The sequence below is a fragment of the Natrix helvetica genome, assembly GCF_964273705.1.
Source record: "Natrix helvetica genome assembly, chromosome: 3".
Classification (NCBI taxonomy): domain Eukaryota; kingdom Metazoa; phylum Chordata; class Lepidosauria; order Squamata; family Natricidae; genus Natrix; species Natrix helvetica.
The window spans coordinates 118,279,351-118,298,415 of record NC_138549.1 but is presented as its reverse complement, the minus strand read 5'-3'; the positions used below and the strand labels follow the sequence as shown (position 1 = coordinate 118,298,415).

Below are 19,065 nucleotides of genomic sequence, written 5' to 3'. Positions count from 1 at the left end.
ATTCAGTTCTGGTCGCCACGATGTAAAAAAGATGTGGAGATTCTAGAAAGAGTGCAGAGAAGAGCAACAAAGATGATTAGGGGACTGGAGACTAAAACATATGAAGAATGGTTGCAGGAACTGGGTATGTTTAGCTTAAGAGAAAGAAGGACTAGGGGAGACATGATAGCAGTGTTCCAATATCTCAGGGGTTGCCACAAAGAAGAGGGAGTCAAACTATTCTCCAAGGCACCTGAAGGTAGAACAAGAAGCCATGGGTGGAAACTAATCAAGGAGAGAAGCAACTTAGAACTGAGGAGAAATTTCCTGACAGTTAGAACAATTAATCAGTGAAACATCTTGCCTCCAGAGGTTGTGAATGCCCCAACACTGGAAGTCTTTAAGAAGATGTTGGATAGCCATTTGTCTGAAACGGTATAGGGTTTCCTGCTAGGCAGGGGGTTGGACTAGAAGACCTCCAAGGTCCCTTCCAACTCTACTATTGTATTGAATGATAAAAAATAAGATAGTAATATATACAGTAGGTGTTAAACCTTTAAATTCCACTGAGAATTGGAATGTCCTCAAACAGCACACTTTATTTATTTATACATGCCCCAGAGGAGCACTGAAAATATCTGCGGTTGAACTTTTCCCCCCCGGTATTCAGAAGCTGGCAATAATTTTTACTTACTGTTATTATTTATTCATTATTGATTAGTTCAATTTATATGATATTTTGATTGCAAACCAGCATCCAGTTAGGAATAGCCTATTTTAGATATGCACTAAAAATTGGAGCTGTTTTGATGGGGTTTTCTTTTTCAGTTTTGAAAGAATAGTTCTTTGAAATGACTTTCAAGGTCTGCACTATTTTAAAGGAGAAAAGCTGCCAGATAAATGTCAGGGCCTCTCTATGTTTGGTTTGGATTCTGAAGAATACTATTCCTGTGGTATGTAAAGCAAGAACTGCATCAAACTCTTATTAAATGTATATTATTCCTGTGGGACCTGTGGTTTCTTTTGTGATTTCTCTGTTCAAAATATAGCCTACAGTCTGTACATACAATTCTAAGCACTATATTTTTCTGGACACAGACAATTATTTTTCTGCTTTTGAATGTAATGATGAAAAAGAAAGTGGGAAATGACTTCTTACAAGAGAATAATTTTGAGTCCAAGATAAGTTAACTGAAGGAAGGTAATAAAAAGAAAATGATCCCCCTCCCTCTTCTCCCAGCCTTTTGAAAACTCTGCTTATCTAGGACCTACTTATTCTATCTGTCTCTCTATTATATTTGTAGGCTGTCCAATGGGGACAATTCTGAGTGGTATACCGATTAAAATATAAACAACAATCAAACACCATTAAAAAAAGAGAATAGATGTGTGGACAGGGAGACAAGAAACACAATAAGAGCAAGTGAGCCTATATAGCCTTAGCCCGTCACCTGGGGAAGTTGAGGCTCTAAGGGGATGCTGTTACAAAGGATAGGTGTCATGATGGAAAAAGTACACCTCCCAGGCCCCATCAGGTAGCATTATTCGATAGATAGATCCCAAAGCATTTTTCATCTCTTGTGGATTTTTAAGTATCTACTTTTTAAAGATTAAACAAACAACTTTAAATGGGGGAATTGGGAGCGTCAAGGTATAGAGCAGTGGTAGTCAACCTTTTTCTACCTACCGCCCTCTAATGGATCTTTCTTGATGGAAATATTTCCTTACCGCCCACCAGTTTTTGCGCAAATGCGGAATATTTTTTTTTAGAAAGGAGGGTGTTTTTTAAAAAAAGAAATGTACATACATTTATCTTTTTATTTCTACTTTATGCATGTTTATAATTTTTTTAACTTTATAAAGTTTAATTAGAAAACAATAAAGTAAATTGAAATTAGCTTTACTAGTGATTAATGAGATCTTTGAGGCTGATGCTGCGAGACTAAATATTTGATATCTGGTTCGATTTTCGTAAGGAACAAACGGTCGTAAGGAACAAAGGTCTCCTCTTTCAGTGATATTCAGACAGTTTCTCATAATATGATTAACAGCACTAAAGCCTGATTCTGCAAGATATGTGGTAGGGAAAGGTATCAATAAATTGAACATCATTTTCCACATATTTGGATAGAACGCAGGCATTTTTTTATTTTGCAGGAGTTTTTGGTATCCACCACTGCCAAAATTGCATTTACTCTCTTCGTCATATTTAAGTTCTAATAGTTCTTCTTGGCAAGTTATATCAACTTCAGCAACATTTGCTGTAAAAGGATTTATCATCCAGTCATGCACCTTTAAGTTCAAAATATCTTGAAATTGTCTTGCCATATCCAATTTGAGTTCGTTGAGGTGGCTACTGAACCTTTCAATATCCCCCGGAGTTACATCATTATTTATAGAGGACAATTCAGGAAACTGATGAAATTCTCTCTTGAGAATATTATGACGGAGAAGATCAAGCTTTTCGATAAATAATGACACAATAGTTTTGCAACTTATAAGAGTTATATTGGCTCCTTGAAGCTGCAAATTAATTTCATTAAATCTCTTGAAAATGTCTGCCAAATTAAAGGCATCCATCTTTACGGTTTTTAACTCATAGAGACCAGCCTCATTATCACTTTCAAAAAACTGTCCGACACTATCAAATAATGCAACAAAACGAGACAAGCATGTACCCTTTGAGAGCCATCGAACTTCTGTGTGTAAAAGTAACCTAATAAACTGCTCGTTATTGTCCTGGCACAGTTGTTGAAACATTCTATCACACTTGGCATTAGATTTGATCTTATTTACAGCTTTAATTATTATACTTAATGATGAATGGAGACTTGTACTTAAATATTTTCCTACAATATGTTGTCTGTGCACAACACAATGAATCCCCAAAACATTTGGCACTTCTTCCTTCAGGTAAGCAACAAACCCACGATAGCGGCCTACCATTGATGGTGCTCCATCAGTAGCACATGCAACAGTATTGTTCAAGGGTATATTATTTTTTTTCAAAATATGATTTCACAGCATTAAATATTGATAATCCTTTTGTATCTGTAATCAGATTGACAGTGAAAAGCATTTCTTCTTGCAATGTATTGTTTCCATCAAGGTATCTTACATATGTCATCAGTAGAGCATTATTATCTGCAATGACAGACTCATCCAATTGTATGGAAAATGAAGAATTTTGGAGAATACCTATAAGTTTATTTTCAACATTAGCCGCCATTTCGTCAATGCGTTTCTTTACTGTGTTATCGCTAAGGGGCAATGTTTTTAAAACTTCAGGTATATCCTGATGCATTACTGTTGAGATAAATTCTTTAATAGAGGGTATTATCAAAGTTTCTCCAATATTATGACTTTTACCACTTTTTGCAATTAAGTGTGATATACGATAAGCTGCAGTTAATCCATCCTCATTTTTTGCATGTTGTTTTTGAAATGATGCAGCTATTGTTGAACGATTTTGAAATCTTTTATAGATTTCTTGAAAATATTCAATGGGCTTATCTTTATCTTGCGAATGCTTTGTAGCAAGATGTTCTCGCAATCGACTTGGCTTCATTGCTTCATTAGATAATGTCTTGTGTAAACACATTGGAAGCTGTTTATTTGTAACAGATTCAATGAAACCCATCTTCAGATACTCTGGTAAATAGCCACGAGCATATTTCTTTTTTTCAGACATGGGTTCTAAATTTGTTTCACAATTTAACAACTACTTTTACTCTTACGTTCTGATCTGCACTCCACACAGTGCTTTTCCTTTTTATCTCCTTTTTTACCTTCCTTAGGGCTATGTACAAAAGTAAGGCTGAGCTAGTTAGCCCACTTATTATTATTAACCAACAACAATTCTCTCCTGCCTTTTCTTTTTCCTATTTTGCAACTGCTCTGCTCCGCTTCTGCCTATCCCTGCTATCAGTTTCTACTCCTCCCCTTCCTCTTCTCACGTGTTTGCTTGTTTGCATGCACGCGCGCGTTAGTTCATTGATGTGTGCGCTTGCGCCCGCCTGCCCACTCACACAAAAGGAGGTTTTAACCTCCGAAATCCCTAACACACACATTCTCGCGCGCGTTAGTTCAAAAGGAGTGTTTAACCTCCAAAATCTCTAATACACGCATTCTCACGCGCATTAGTTCAAAAGGAGGGTTTAACCTCCAAAATCTCTAATGCACGCATTCTCACGCGCGTTAGTTCAAAAGGAGGTTTTAACCTCCGAAATCCCCACCGCCCACCTGGAATCCCAAAACGCCCACTAGTGAGCGGTAGGGACCAGGTTGACGACCGATGGTATAGAGGAAAAGCACAATACAAATATAACCTTTCTGAAGGAAACCACAAAAAATGATATTTTCCTTTTGTTGTTATATAATTTGAGAAATTAAAATTATGATTGCGCTAAGAAGATTTTAAAATGACAGCAACAATAATAATTTCATTTACATGTGTTTAAGTTTGTTTATTGGTGGATATTGGTACTTGGAGTCTATCATAATAGGTGATTTTTAAAAGAGATTTACCAATGTAGAAATACGACCTTATACCTGCATTTTGAAGTCCAGTTTCTGGCATTAGAACATGAAGGGAAAAATGGAAAAGTCCCAGTTATGTTGGACAGTTGTTGGTAGAATTGGACAAGCAAAGCACTTACGTACTAGAAAATAAGAACGGAGAGATGTGCAATGAAAAGACATCTTACCTTTTATATTTTCATGTTTAGGTATTATACATATTTATACATTCTATAACAGTAATTTAATACAATCAATGTTCTCTGTTGCAAGATAAACATATACTCAACTGAAATATCTGCAGTACTTCTGGAATCCACATTTCTATGGAGATTCTCAGTCATCCAGTTCATGATTGTCCCAAGGGTGCTTTTTTCAAGAAGCAACTGGATTTACTGAGTTTTTTGGAAGACATCTGGAGAGCTGAAGAAACTTCTTGGATGAAAAGCGAAACACCTTCAAAGAAAAACCAGAAAGTCCAGTTGCCTCTTAAAAGAAACACATTTGGGACTTCTGGAACTCACATTAAATATTTATAGCACTTCATAGGCAATGGTAAACATGTTCCCACTGACATTGTGTTGTGAGCCAACAAGTTATTGTAGGAGTTTATCTCTTATTGTACTGCTTATCTCTTTTCAGGAAAGGATATAAGTCTAGGCCACTCCACTTTGTCTGACTAGATTAGTCAGTCAAAGCTAGATTGATAGTGGGATAAAATTTCTCTGCTTCATGTTTAACCAGTAGATTGATTTTTTGAGGAATAGGAAATAGGAGTTTCTTATTAACGAGTAAGAGTTTATATGACAAGGGAAAAATGAACTTGTACTCTTGTGTTACAGATTCAGTGGTTCTTTCCTTTGACTCCGTTGGACGTTCAATAGGCTCAGGTACAACTTCCCGTCCCCTCTTCTCTCTCATAAATAAGATTGCCAATTTATGTGTGACAGCCATGTTGGGAGGCAGATAAGCAGCTCTTAATCCCAATTCAAGATAACCCTTCATGATAGTCTTTGAAGGAAATTTGATGAGTCCTTTGCAAATAAGTAATTAAAGAGAATATAGTCTTTATACTCTTTTCCTGGTGCTACATTTTTATCACTTAAGTTGTGCTTTTGATTCTATTGGTTGGGAATCTAGAAGTTATAGTCTCAACTCATCTGGAAGGCACTATATTGGAGAAGGCTATTCTAGATAGAAGGTCACATTTGCAAATTAAAAAAAAACCCTTATGCATAAAATGTAAGCTGTAATATCAGCAAGCTGTATTATATAAACAAAACAAGTAGAGAAGTTTAACATGATATCTGATAATGGTTTGTAGCAACAAAGCAGAACAGGATTTGTAATTTAAGTTAGTAAATCTCTGGCAACTTTCCTTGTCTGTTTTGTGAGTTTGCTAATAATTAGCAGCAAAACGATTCAGGTAGGCTTGAGTGCTTTAGTTCATGTTATACCTCTTTATTGAAGTGCCCATAGAAATGCCTGTACTTAAGAGAAAAATGATATTCCAAAAGAGATTATATCAACCAATTTATCTTTCCAAATGCAGAAGAAAATGAAGATGATGCTTCTTGAGAGAAGATGGAACTACATTCTTCCTTACATATAACTCCAATGCTTTTTCTGCAATTGGAAATAATGAGTTCAGGGAGACACTTTTTTCTTCTTCTTAATTTTTGGAATGTTATTGACTTGAATTTAAAAGCAGTGTGCCATTTTGTGTTAGAATACCAGTGAACCATTATGGCACATAAGGTATAGCTGTAAGTTGTGATCAATGAATGATTTAGCTAAAAATCACAAGGTAGAGTTCTTAAAAGATTATACTAAGATCCCAAATAAAGAATTTTCAGCAAGGGAATATAGCTTGGAAGAATAGGAGAAGATTTATCCTTGGTCAGCTTTAATCTATGTAAGCATGTAAAAGAAGTTCTGAACCACCTTTTCTTTAAAGTCAGTTAGCTCTTGTCTTATGAAAATCTCTTTTCAGTGTACTGATTATATTGTGATAAGAATATTTACTGCCTTCCAACATGGCCCCTGGCTTTTTTGCCTGCTGTGCACTCACTGAAAATTATTTGAAAAAAGAACTTTGGACTTCACATGAGTTCACCTCCTCTTTTTGCTGTTCAGTAAAGTAGATCAACTCTGAAGGCTGCATTGTTAGCCTGAATGAAATGATGCTGCAGCTCAAAGCACAGAAGCCTGAAAGAGGTCCAAATATTTAATGAATATTGCAGAGGCATTTCATTCGTATGAGGTCCAAAGCACTTCCTCCAAATAACTTTTGAAATAGACACAGCCCTGCTAGAAAGTAATCAAATATATCTTGCTGCCTAACCCCTAACAGGGAAGCCTAATTGAAAAGGTGTTGCTAGGTTACTAACCTTGAACTTTAGTCTTTTAGAAGTAGAGGCTGCTTCTGCTCTTCTGTCCTCAAACCTAAAGGTAATTGAATGATGCATGATCTTCTCCCTGATTGCCTAGCCTTGCCTGGTGAAGGGAAATATGCTGGAATTTTAGAGAGAAAGCAAGTGGGTTCGTCTCTCCATTGTATAAAACCTCTCCAGTAGATTCTCATGTAGCCCAAAAGCCTCAGAAGTGCTAAAATATGATTAAAAGAAAATAATGTATCTCCTTTGTTTTAAAGATTGGGACTGTTGTCTTTGTATCAGTGGCCAAGTAGCCAGAAGAAGGTTGAAAATGGCTGCAGTTTATGATATTTCGGCATGTTGAAAGCAATTTAGGTTTAAGACTGCTGTTGGCTTTAATGTGCTTCAAGCTCTGCTAGTGAAAAAAAGTCTCTGTAACAAGGGGGTCCATTGCTAAATTGAGGGATAGTTTTTCTTGTTGAAAGAGGGGACTGAGAAGAAGTCCAGATCTCTTGTGCTTCTTGCAGTACTTCCCTTCAAAACTTGCTGTGAATCTGGGAACAAACTAAAAAGGAACCTTTCACCTTCCACACTCAGCCATTGTTAGTTCAGGTAGTCCTTGAGTCATGATGATAATTGGGACTGGAATCTCCTTTGCCAAGCAATACAATGATAAAGCATGATGTCACTTGTATGTTAGTGATGACAATCTTGGCAATTCCCTTTGCCTTTGTTAGGCAACCCTATCGGTTGTTAAGCATGGATCCATCATCCCAATCTAAGCCAACCCTCCCTGCTCAGGACCTCAGTAAAGCAAGAGACTACCTCCCCTGCCTCCAACTGCTCCTCAGGATCTCAGTAAAGCAAGGTCTTTACTGCTCAGGACTTCAGTAAAGCAAGAGACTACCTCCCCTTCCTCCAACTCCTCCTCAGGACCTCAGTAATGGCAAAGCAGTAAAGCAAGGTCTTTACTGCTCAGGACTTCAGTAAAGCAAGAGACTACCTCCCCTGCCTCCAACTCCTCCTCAGGACCTCAGTAAAGGCAAAGCAGTAAAGCAAGGTCTTTACTGCTCAGGACTTTAGTAAAGCAAGAGACTACCTCCCCTGCCTCCAACTGCTCCTCAGGACCTCAGTAAAGGCAAAGCAGTAAAGCAAGGTCCTGCTCAGGACCTCAGTATAGCAAGAGACTACCTCCCCTGTCTCCAACTTGTTATGTATCCTAGTTTTCCCTCTGGTCCGTTTCGCTAGGGGGCACTGTGCTCGACGCTGATTGGTTGACGGTTTGACAGCCAGCATATAAAAAACGCTGTCAAACAGGACTCAGCTGTTGCCAGTTAGCTGAGACGCGCGAATTGTGAAGTGCCGTGTTTGGCAACCTGTTAGCAATAAACTGTTAGCATTTGTTAAGTCCTGGCTCGCCTCCATTTGTCCACCCGTGTTCTCCCAGCTAGAACACAACTCCTCCTCAGGACCTCAGTAAAGGCAAAGCAGTAAAGCAAGGTCCTGCTCAGGACCTCAGGAAAACAAGAGAGTGTCTCCCCTGCCTCCAACTCCTTCATCCCCCTTTCTCGCACCCCCATCTCTTGTCTTTTGGCCACCCTGCATAATGTATTGATGGCACTGGGGCTGAAGTAGAAACCTGTGGCATTCAGCAGTCTCAGCTTGCTTCCCCCCCCCCCATCCCTGGGCCTCTATTTCGGACCTAGTGGTGCCACGTGCTACCCCAGACCTTTGAAGCTTCTGAGGTGAGAAGGCCGTGCCTGCCATTCTCCAAAACACACACACACACACACACACTTCTCACAATGCTTCAGAAACCCTTTGGAAAGCTTCTGAGGCTTCCTAAGAGTTGCAAGAATGGCACATACTATATGACAATTAAGGGCATGTTAATTAATTAGTGGCAATTAAGAAATCTTTTTCCATAGTGATGCCTATTTTTATTTGAAATTACAAGAAATGAGAATAAAGCAATAGACTAGAGGGAGAGATAATTTTGTTTAATGATTGAAGACATCAGGATAGTCCTGCTGTAGGTATAAAGCCAGCTGGATGACTTTCTTCCCTAGGAAAAAGGCTGTGGCAAACCATTTCCAAAAATGTTGCCAAGAAAACTGCATGGACTTGTCCATGTAGTCATCAGGAGTCAAGACTTATTTAAATGCACCCAAATTGACAAAAAGGTAGAGAGAGAATATGCAAATAATTTGAAAACATGGATTGTTTAAGCTAAATAATATTATCTCTCTCTTTATATGGAGAAATAGCAATAGAAAATTGCAACTTCCTCTAAATACAATTAGATCTAATGTCATTTATACCAAATAACTTTTATAATATTTTTTAAAAAGGTGGTAACATAGTTGCTACCTTTTAAAGGGGAGATTTGTGTGTGTTATGTATGTGTGTAGTATAAGAAAACAGCCATATAAGATGTTTAGAAAAAGGTGACAATAGAGCAAATTCATGAAAGGGGTGTTGTGTAAGTGATAACACCTGAGATATCAAGATGTTATCTACTATGCATTCATAATTGCCATGGTTCCAGTAATAACTATGACGACCTCATCTTTTTGAGTAAGCACAGGAGAAAATACCATATAATCAAACCTGAATATACTTTATTAACAGATTTTTGAATCATATGCAATTAAGAAACATAGGCACCAATTTGATTTGTTAAATTGATCGTCTAGAGAGGACAGGAGTGGATATCAAGAATGGAATAATCTTTAAAGAAGAAGAATCTGCCATGAAGAAGAGGATAGTTTTAAATAGATTTCTTTTGGACTGGCACTCTCCACAAAATTACCATAGACTTTTACAAGCAATTAAATTTTGTTCTTGCAATAGAATATAAAATAAAGCTAAGAGCACTTAGTGTCAAGAATAATTGTATCCCAATCTGCAACACCCCTCATAGTGTGTCTTGGTGTAAAATTACATTTATGATCTGCATGCTAACGTCTTTCAACAGCAGTATTGAGAATTTTACAATCAGCTGATTTATCATTCCCTGCCTTCACCATTAAAGTTTCCATTGTTTGATTATGCTGCAGTCAAATACATCAATCTGCAATTTCCTTTTCTTGTGTGATTAAAAATTATACATAGTATAGTCAGTAAAAATAATTCTGCCACAGACTGGCTTCCTGAGTATTGTAATTGGTCTTCAAAATATTAATATCACTTAAGAGATATATTTGGACAATGAAGATAACTGAAGTAGTGGATAGTTTCTGCCTTTCAGGATCAACTATGAACTAGTAAAGGAATCAGCTCTCAGATTCTGCAAACTAGCATTTGGTAGGAGAACAATGAAGCCAATGATGCCAAGATGTGTTTATACTCATAAAAATAAGAAACATGCAAATACTGATTTTTCCTGATGAAATGCTATTTCAGCAAAAATTCAGACAAAATTTGGACCCTTAATTTGGACCCTGATAGAAAGTGTGGGGGTGCTTTTGAATGTTGGTGTTGAGAAAGATTTTTGGGAACATCATGGATAGCCCAGAGAACAAAAGGATCACGGAACAAAACAACCAAGAGTTTTCACACTGAGATTATTATATGATGGACACATTTTGCAAAGATTTAGTTTAGAAAAATTATAATGTGAGAAAGGATGGAAGAAAAAAGAATAAGAAGATAACCAACAGCAAAGTGGAATACAAAGCTGTTGGGTGCCATGTTGGAAGACTTGAAGGTTGTTGACCAATCATCTGGAGGTCTCTGTATAGTTTCTAATTGTCTACTCCAATTTGATGGAACATAATCTGTCACAATCAGTCAGTTAACCATCCAGCCAATCAAAGAAATGTATTGGGGACATTTCCTATAAAAGAATCACCTAGCATGGATTCCTTGTCTAGCGAGAAACAATTCTAAATGAACAACATAATATATTTTGTAGAAGCTTAAGGTCAGAAGAAATATTAGAAATAATCTAATCCAAAACCCTGCCTCATGCAGAATATGCTAAAGCATTTGAAATCAATGGGTAGTTTTGACACTAAATATCTGTTAATGCCTCTTGAAATAATTTGCCTTTTATTGGATAGATTGCATTGCACTGTTGATTTATCAGTGTATTAATTGAGAACATTGAGATCTTTTTCATACGTATTAATGCCAAGTTAAATCACCCTCATCCCATAATTATGCCTTCCTTTTTTCCCCTCTATACACATAACTTAATTTTTCTTCCTGTTACATTTCAACCTTTGATTGCAGCCCTGTTCATCCTTACATGCTGTCTGAATTTTTTTCTCTTGGTGAAAAGAGTGGTAAAGTTAGTTTTCTTTCATTTGCATATTTAATAATTGTATTCAATAATCATCCCCTTAGTGACTTTAAAAAGCTCGTTAATAAAAATGATTCTCCAAGCCAATACAGAGTACTTTCTATGTACAATGTCTCAACTAGTTATAAGTACATCTAAAAACTGTATCATCTAGCATATTATTAATAAATATATTAGAAATTGTCATGATTTGTTGAGTCAAATTACACAATGTCCATGGAATTCTGACTATCAGAAAAGATTAGATTAGTCTAATATGATTGCTAATTAAGAAAGCCTTGCTGATTTTTAATTGTTGCATTCACTAACCTGGTGTTTACTAAGAGATTTGCATAGTAGTATATATAGTATAGATGTCAAGCTGAGAAATCAGCAATTTTTGAAATCCTTCTCTTTTTGAAGACAGAGACTCTCTTTAAGACCTCCTCCCAGTCTTCTGGGACTTCACCAGTTTTCCATGAATTCTGAAATGAAACAGTGGTTCTGTTAGTTCCTTTATTCGCCTGCCCTAATGTCTCAGTAAGGAAAGACTTCCAAGTTCTTAAGATTGTTGTCCCCCCCCCCCGTCTCCTTTAAATAAGTCCTCTGTCCATCTTGCATATTAACAAATCTCTGCTTTTGACATCTCTTAAAGACTTCCTTAAAGAAAATCTTCCGAAATTAATTTCTCAACAAAACTTGGGGTATTTTGAGTTCTTTCTGATATTACTGAGATTTCCTTGAATCAGTGAATGGAGCTATGCCTGGCATTTTGGGCCATGTTCTGTGGTATCCAGTACAACCAATGTAAGCAGTAAAATGTAGGAGAACTATTTAAAAGGGTTTGTCCTGGAAAATTTCAGTTTATGCAGCATATGGAAGAGTATAAGAAAGACCTTAAAGCAGAGGTATCAAACTCCCATCATCATATCGTTGTCATGTGATGTATTGCGACTTTCCCACCCTTCACTAAAACGGTGGTGTGGTCAGCATGTGATGCAAATTGGCCTGCGGGCTGTGAGTTTGACACTCTTGCCTTAAAGCATAACAAAAAATGTCTCAATCATCCAGATCATGGTTGTCCCCAAAAGGTGCTTTTTCAAAAGTCTAGTTGCACCTTTGAGATAACAATAAATGGTTCTCAAAACAAAGGAAGGTTTTTGTGTGAACTGCAAAGCAATAACACTAAAGTGGGAAAGGATGTGTAAGAAGAGTACCAAGAGTGGATTGTAAATCCCTATTGAAATTTGATGAGCTCTCTAATACTTTGAAGCCATCACATTGAAAAAGTTACACGGTGCATTTTCCTCCTCAATACTTTTTGGTCTTGAAAGTAGGTATCCACTGGATTTTGAATTTTGTGTATGTGTGCATGAAGGAGGGAGGGAAGGACATTGAAGCTTTTAGTTAAAAAAAAATTCTAAACCTGCATTTGTGCCTATATATGGCTAAATGGCACTGGAAATGCTATAAAGGTCTTCTATCTGACTCTGCATGTGACAAACAACAGTTTGATGTTTTTCTGTCTTTGAGATGTAGCTAACACAGAAATGTTCATTTGAATCTTGACACAATGAATAATTAGTTTAAAATGAAAAAGAAAGCCTTTGAATTCTCTGTAGTTATTCTGGAAAGGGGGGTGGGGAGTCAGTTTTAATGCTTGACAAAAATAAGCTGGTGTTGACAGAAAATGCTACAAATATTTTTTTTAAATGTTTTTTTTTCATATAAGTTATCTTTGGAATCAGAAATAAATGCCTAGCAGTAGGATGAGGGTTGCTATATTAGCGGTGGTAAGGATGTGACCTCAAGTTAGTGTTAATACCTAATATGGCTTATCCGCAACCTGATATTTGAGTTTTCACAAGGGTACATTCGTTGCTGTTATAATTAAGTCAGTCCTACTTGCTGCTGGTCATCCTCTTCTCTTTTCCTTTTTCCTGGCGTTATGGACTTCTTAAGGGAGGTTTAACAATACTACTTGTGAAAAAGATCTTGAGATAATTGATGAATGCAAACTGAATTGACGAAGCCTTGATTGTCAAATACTGCAGCAATTTTTAATATTAGCCCTTTTTTCTACGGCCCATCTGTAGCTATGGGATGAGAACCTCTCTGGGCGAGAATCTTTCTAGAAGAGGCCTTTTAATCTGTTTGTATTTGCAGAAGAATAATCCCTAGTCTTTATCTTAATTCTTTGACATCTTTTGCAGATCAAGTTGACTTACACTAGAGGTCACCAAGAACTTGTGTATATTACTTTATTATCTTTGCCTTTTATTAGGAAATATAATACAACTTCTGAAATGGAGTGAAAGTACCTTTTGTGCTTTCACTTAGGAATGTTTAATTGTGTGCATATATGATATATGTATCCCTGAATGGAATAGCAGTGACATTTAAATCAGACCCAGAAAAAGGGAGCAAACAGTTGGGGCCATAAAGCCTCCCAAGGGCCATGAACCTGGCTTGGCTTATTTATTTATTTTGGATTTTTTAAAGCCCACCCAACTCTACAAAGACTCTGGGTGGTGTACAGTACAGGTGGTCTTCAGGTTTTGACCAGTCATTCAATGCTTGTTTAAACTTATAACAGTGCTGAACAAATGTAGTTATGATTGGTTCTGAGAATTCTGCCCATCATAGTATCATGGTCACATGATCATGACTTGGACAGTCAGTACCCATCTTCTGAGTACAACATCACAGTGCTCGTGATTTCCAATATTCCCTGCCACGAAGTTAAAAGTCACAATCACACGAGGCCCTTGCTTAATGAACTGTGTGCTCCTCATTTATCAGTGACAGCCTGGACTTCTCGAATTGCCATTGTTAAGCAGTGCGGTTAAATCACATTGCACTTTATGGCCAATTGTAAAGGCAATTCTAGTCCGAATTGCCAATGTAAACTAAGGATGACTTGTAAATCTGAACTAAAAAAAATTGACAACATGTAATCAATATGACCTGGAGAGCATCCACTCTGCCTGAGTGCCTTGGATGGGCAGAAAAAACAGTTGACAGACAGTCATCAGTTTCTGGGCCCTATGCCATGAAGAGCTTTGTAGATAATGACTGTACCTTAAATTATACCCAGAAGCCAATTGGTAACCAGTGCAATTTGCAGAGCGACCATGACACATGGGCATAATGACAAGCACTTGTTATTGATTGCACTGCTGCATTTTGAAGCAGCTACAGGTGGTTTTCAACTTATGGCCATTTGTTCAGCAACTGTTATAGCAGTACTGAATGAAGGGATATACAGCTGCAGCACCCCTGTGATTTCATGATGAAAATAGGATGTTTGGCAATTGCCTTCTCTTAACATTGACTTCAGGGATGCTGCAACTGCCTCCCCCCCAAACTTTCCCTCATCCCATCCTGCTGGATCTCTTGAGTCTCCTTCCCACCTGGCTGTGCCCCACAGGACCTGGATCTGTTTCCCACCCATTTATGTCCCCTTCCTGCACTGCTGGGTCTGGAGGGGAAGGGAACCCACAGAGGATTTCTGGGAACTGAGCTGAGGGAGAAGCAGACCCAAGGCCTGTGGGAACCTAGCTGGGCAGAAGATGTGCAATGAGTGCCTCAGGCAGTGAAGGAGATCCTGGGAGGCCCAGCACAGGCTCTCCTTCACTGCCTGAGGCACTCATTGCACATCTTCTGCCCAGCTAGGTTGAGAATGACCTAAATGAACTGAGAAAGTACTGCAGGCCTAGACGTGAAAAAAAAAGTGCAAGCCTGGGCCTGTGCCAAATCTCCCAAGTCCTCCCCAACCTGGAGGTGATTAGGACATGAGTAATTTTTCAGTAGAGCTTCCTGATCTACGAATGGGTGCAATTGGCATACAACACAAAGCTGTGTGAAGATCCTGCCACCTGCTCTTCCAGCAGGAGTTGTGTGCCTAGGAAGTCTTCCATATTGTAGACCTGTATGGAGTAGTGCCACCCATCCAGCACCAAAGATAGTATGAGCCTAGAACCAGTGGACCCAAACCCAAAGCCACTTAGTCTTGCCAGGGTTCAGCTGTAACTTGTTATTCTGCACAAGGATCCTCATAACCTCTAAGCACTGGGAGACGTCGTCTAGAATATTGCTTAATTTGCCAGGAACAGAGAAGTATAGTTGAGTACACTGGTGATATCTTACTCTGTTGTGACAGATGAGCTCAACCAGTGGCTTCATGTAGTTGTTGCATTAAAGTGGAAACACTGACTCCTACAGCACCAGTAGGGGCAAAGGACGGATCCTCTTTTTCCCTATCGCTACCAACTAGAATCGATCCTGGAGAAAGGTGGCAAACCAGCAAAACACTACTCCACATTCCCAATTATCTGAGCTAATCCAGAAGAATACCATGGTTGATGCTAATGAAAGCTGCTAAGATGTCAAATAGGGCATGGATGGATGGATGGATAACCTTCTTCCCATCAGGCAAGATATCATCCAGGGCTGCCAAAAGAACATAGATTGGAAGGGGGGGATAGGCAGGTGGGGTAAATCAAAGCATTTTCCAGTAGAGTGGAGGGAGGGGTCACTGAAGGGTTATTACAGCCTGATTGGTCCATTTGACTGAGAGAAAACTTCTTAGCCTTCGGCTTCTCCCGTTGGCTCCCAGTTTCCTCTCAGTCAAGAAGGTCCAAAGACTAAATTTTGGTTCCCAGAGTGATTGTGAGTACTAAATTCGAAAATTAATTGGATCAATTGGATACTTTAAATCAAAGCAAATTACTAGCATAAAATAGAGCTGTGCCCAATAGGACAAACTATCGCGGTCCTAAATAGGCAGGGAAAGCAGCGCGGAGCAAAGCTCTTTCCATCCAACTCCCTGCGGGCCTTTTTTTCCCCCCCGACTGATTCCTGGTGACTCGGGCGTGCCGGGGGGCTTACAGCTCACAAATCCTCCCCCAAGACGATTTGCTTGCCTTGAAGCCGCAGCGCCGGCGGCTTTTTGCCGCGCGTGAAGACCGGCAGCCACTAAACGCGACCGCGCCGCCTCTACCGGGTCGGCGGTGCCCTTGGCGGCGGCGCGCAATCGAGACCGGAGCGCCAGCGGCTCTTGCCGGGCGTGAAGACCGGCGGAGATCGTCCACGGGCCGCGATCTGTTGCTTTTAAAGCGGCAAGCCTAACAAATTGCTGGGGAGGCAAGCGGCAGGCTCGCACGCCATTTTAAATGGCCGCTTGAGAAGAAGAACAACAATCCTCAGCCGGCGGCCATTTTGGACACGTGTCGGGCCTAGCTTCCCAGGCCTACCGAGCCCACACCAACATTCAAGGCCCAAGTTGAGAGGGTCTACCAGCAAGAGGCTTCTGGCTGCGACTACTCTACTTCCATACTTCAGCAGAGCACGTGAGTGGGGCGATGGCAGCGAGATCCGAGGCAGCTCAAGCTGCAACTCCACAGGCCCAAGAAGATAAGTCAGGCCCCACTGCCCCAGCCAGGCCTCGTGTCTCTAGGCCTTCTGTGGAGGATCGCCCCTCCAGAGCCCTACAAAGGGACGAGCTTAGGCGTTCCAGGGCAATTGAGAAAGCCATTGAGAGGGCAGAAAAGAAGAAGGTCAGGGATCCCAGGCCTCGATCTAGATCCCCCAGACCTGAGGCTCCTAGTCATTCCCCTTCTGTCAACAGGGGGTTCAGCCCTTCTTCTCCCTCTTCCTCTTCATCCAGATCTGTTAGGAGTGAAGGACGGGGGGCTTCACCCCCACCTCCAACTTCCCCTGGGACAGGGGGCTTGGATAGAAATGATCCTTTAGAGGGCCCCTCTGCAGGCCCCTCCCGGGGTAGGAGGTCCCACAAGGATTCGATTCCCCATGACTATGATTCTGATTATGACGAGGAGGATCTAGAACACCTCCCTGAAAACCTAAAAAGGTTAATCTCTGCAGCCATTTCCAGGGGAATAGCTCAAAGAGACGGTCCGGCATAATAGGATTACTCCATTCAGCAGGGCCAGGTCTAGGAATTCTTCCCCTTCCCTCATGAGCGAGGTCTCCTCTAGGGGGGAGGCCAGTCGTCAAGACGACTGGGGTTTCTCTGAGGAAGAGGATGCGGCCACTGATCAGCCCACCTCTTCCAATCTATTCATCCAGGCCATGTTTAAGCCCTTACTGAAAAAGGCTAGGAGAACCACCAAGGTGGGCACAGGGGACCCCACAGTGCCCCCGCCCAGAGATCCGGATATGGTAATGTTCTCAAACACGGCCACCAATAAAGAAGAGATCCCTGCCCCTCCTCTGTTCTTGGAGGTGGCCACCAGTCAGTGGGCTAGACCGTCAAATTTTTCTCCCCCTGGCAGCAATGACAGGCGGGCTTATAACATGGAGAAGGCCTTCCTACAGGCCATCCAATTACCGGCCATAGATCAACCGATAGCTGCCCTGGTCTCATCTTCCCCGGTGGTCTCGGGGGATGCGGCAGATAAGCTTAAGCCAGAGGATAAAAGGGCGGAGCTCACCTTGCGGAAAAATTACAAGGCTTCCGCATGGGCTATGCGGGCGGCGGCCGCCGCCTCGTATTTTAATCGCACAACCGTTATGTGGCTCCGCCAACTCCAGCATCGTATCCCGATCCAGGACGATCGCGCCCATCAGGATTTAACTAAGATTATGGCGGCCTGCCAGTATTCGGCCGACGCAACCCTGGATGCTATGCGATTTGGCTCCAGCGCCTTAGCTACCTCCGTGGCCGCTCGCCGACTCCTTTGGCTTAGGAATTGGCAGATCGATAATAAAGCCAAATGGGATTTAATAGCTGCCCCCTTCGCGGGTCCCAATCTGTTTGGGTCTGCCCTAGACCCAATCTTGGTGGAGAATAAAGACAAGAAAAAGGTGATGCCCACCTCCACCAAGAAGGCCGAAACACACAGTCACCCGTATCGCAGGCCTTCCTTCAGGAATTATGACAGGGACCAGGAGCCCCGTTTCCAGCAGTACAGACAGGACAGGCAATACAACAGGCAGAATTTTCAGGACCGCTCCAGGTACCAGTCCCAATCCAAACAGCCCTTTCGTGGGGGGGGGGGCGGCCGCCCCTTCCGCAGAGGGAAATGACTCGAACCCGAGTCATCCCATAGGCGGCCGCCTGGCACTGTATGCGGACAAGTGGGACCAGATCACATCAGACGGGTGGGTCCGAGCGACCATCCGCCACAGCCTAAGACTAGAATTTCTCTCCTACCCTCCGAAACGCTTCAGAGTGTTTTCCCCATCCCGGGATCCGGAACGCCATCGTCTCATGGACCTCGCCGTCTCACACCTTCTAGACATCAGAGCGGTGGAGGTCGTTCCGGACCCGGAGAGGGGGCGGGGCTACTATTCAAACCTCTTTGTAGTCCCGAAGACCTCGTGGGGTTGGAGGGCGATTCTCGACCTGAAGCGCCTGAATCAGTATCTAGTTTACAGGCGCTTCAAGATGGCCTCCCTAAAGTCTATCCTGCAGGGCATCCGAAAAGGGGATTACATGGCCTCGGTAGATCTGACGGAGGCCTATCTTCATATCCCCATCTTCCGGGCTCACCGTCAATTCCTGCGGTTCTCCCACGAGGGCCAGCATTACCAGTACCGGGCCCTTCCATTCGGCCTGGCCTCGGCCCCTCGGACGTTCACCAAGGTTCTGGCGGCCCTGGCTGCATACCTGAGATCCATTCCGGTGAGGCTCCAGTGCTACCTGGACGACGTCCTAGTGCAGGCAGGGTCCCTCCCCAGAGCCAGAGCAGACCTCCAGCTGACCATACAATGGCTCCAGGCACTAGGTTTCTCAGTAAACTTTCCCAAGAGTCATCTATCCCCATCCAGACAGATTCTGCATTTAGGGACAGTAATAGATTCCGAGTCAGGGAGGGTTCGCCTGTCCCCAGACCGCCTAACCAGTCTGAGACAATTGATCACGTCCATCAGGACAAAAAGGTC

General features: G+C 41.3%; 1 protein-coding gene across 4 annotated transcripts in view; it reads left to right on the top strand.

The window, feature by feature from the left end:
* Window positions 1-19,065, top strand: part of ST3GAL3 (ST3 beta-galactoside alpha-2,3-sialyltransferase 3) — a 234,831-nt gene that overhangs the window by 48,134 nt on the left and 167,632 nt on the right. For 3 of the 4 annotated variants that reach the window (XM_081946127.1, XM_081946124.1, XM_081946125.1), the window contains exon 3: window positions 5,340-5,387. The exons of the other annotated variant lie outside the window; for it this stretch is intronic. In XM_081946127.1, the coding sequence (XP_081802253.1) occupies window positions 5,340-5,387 (48 nt within the window). The remainder of the gene's footprint in view (window positions 1-5,339; window positions 5,388-19,065) is intronic. 4 annotated transcript variants of the gene reach the window in all.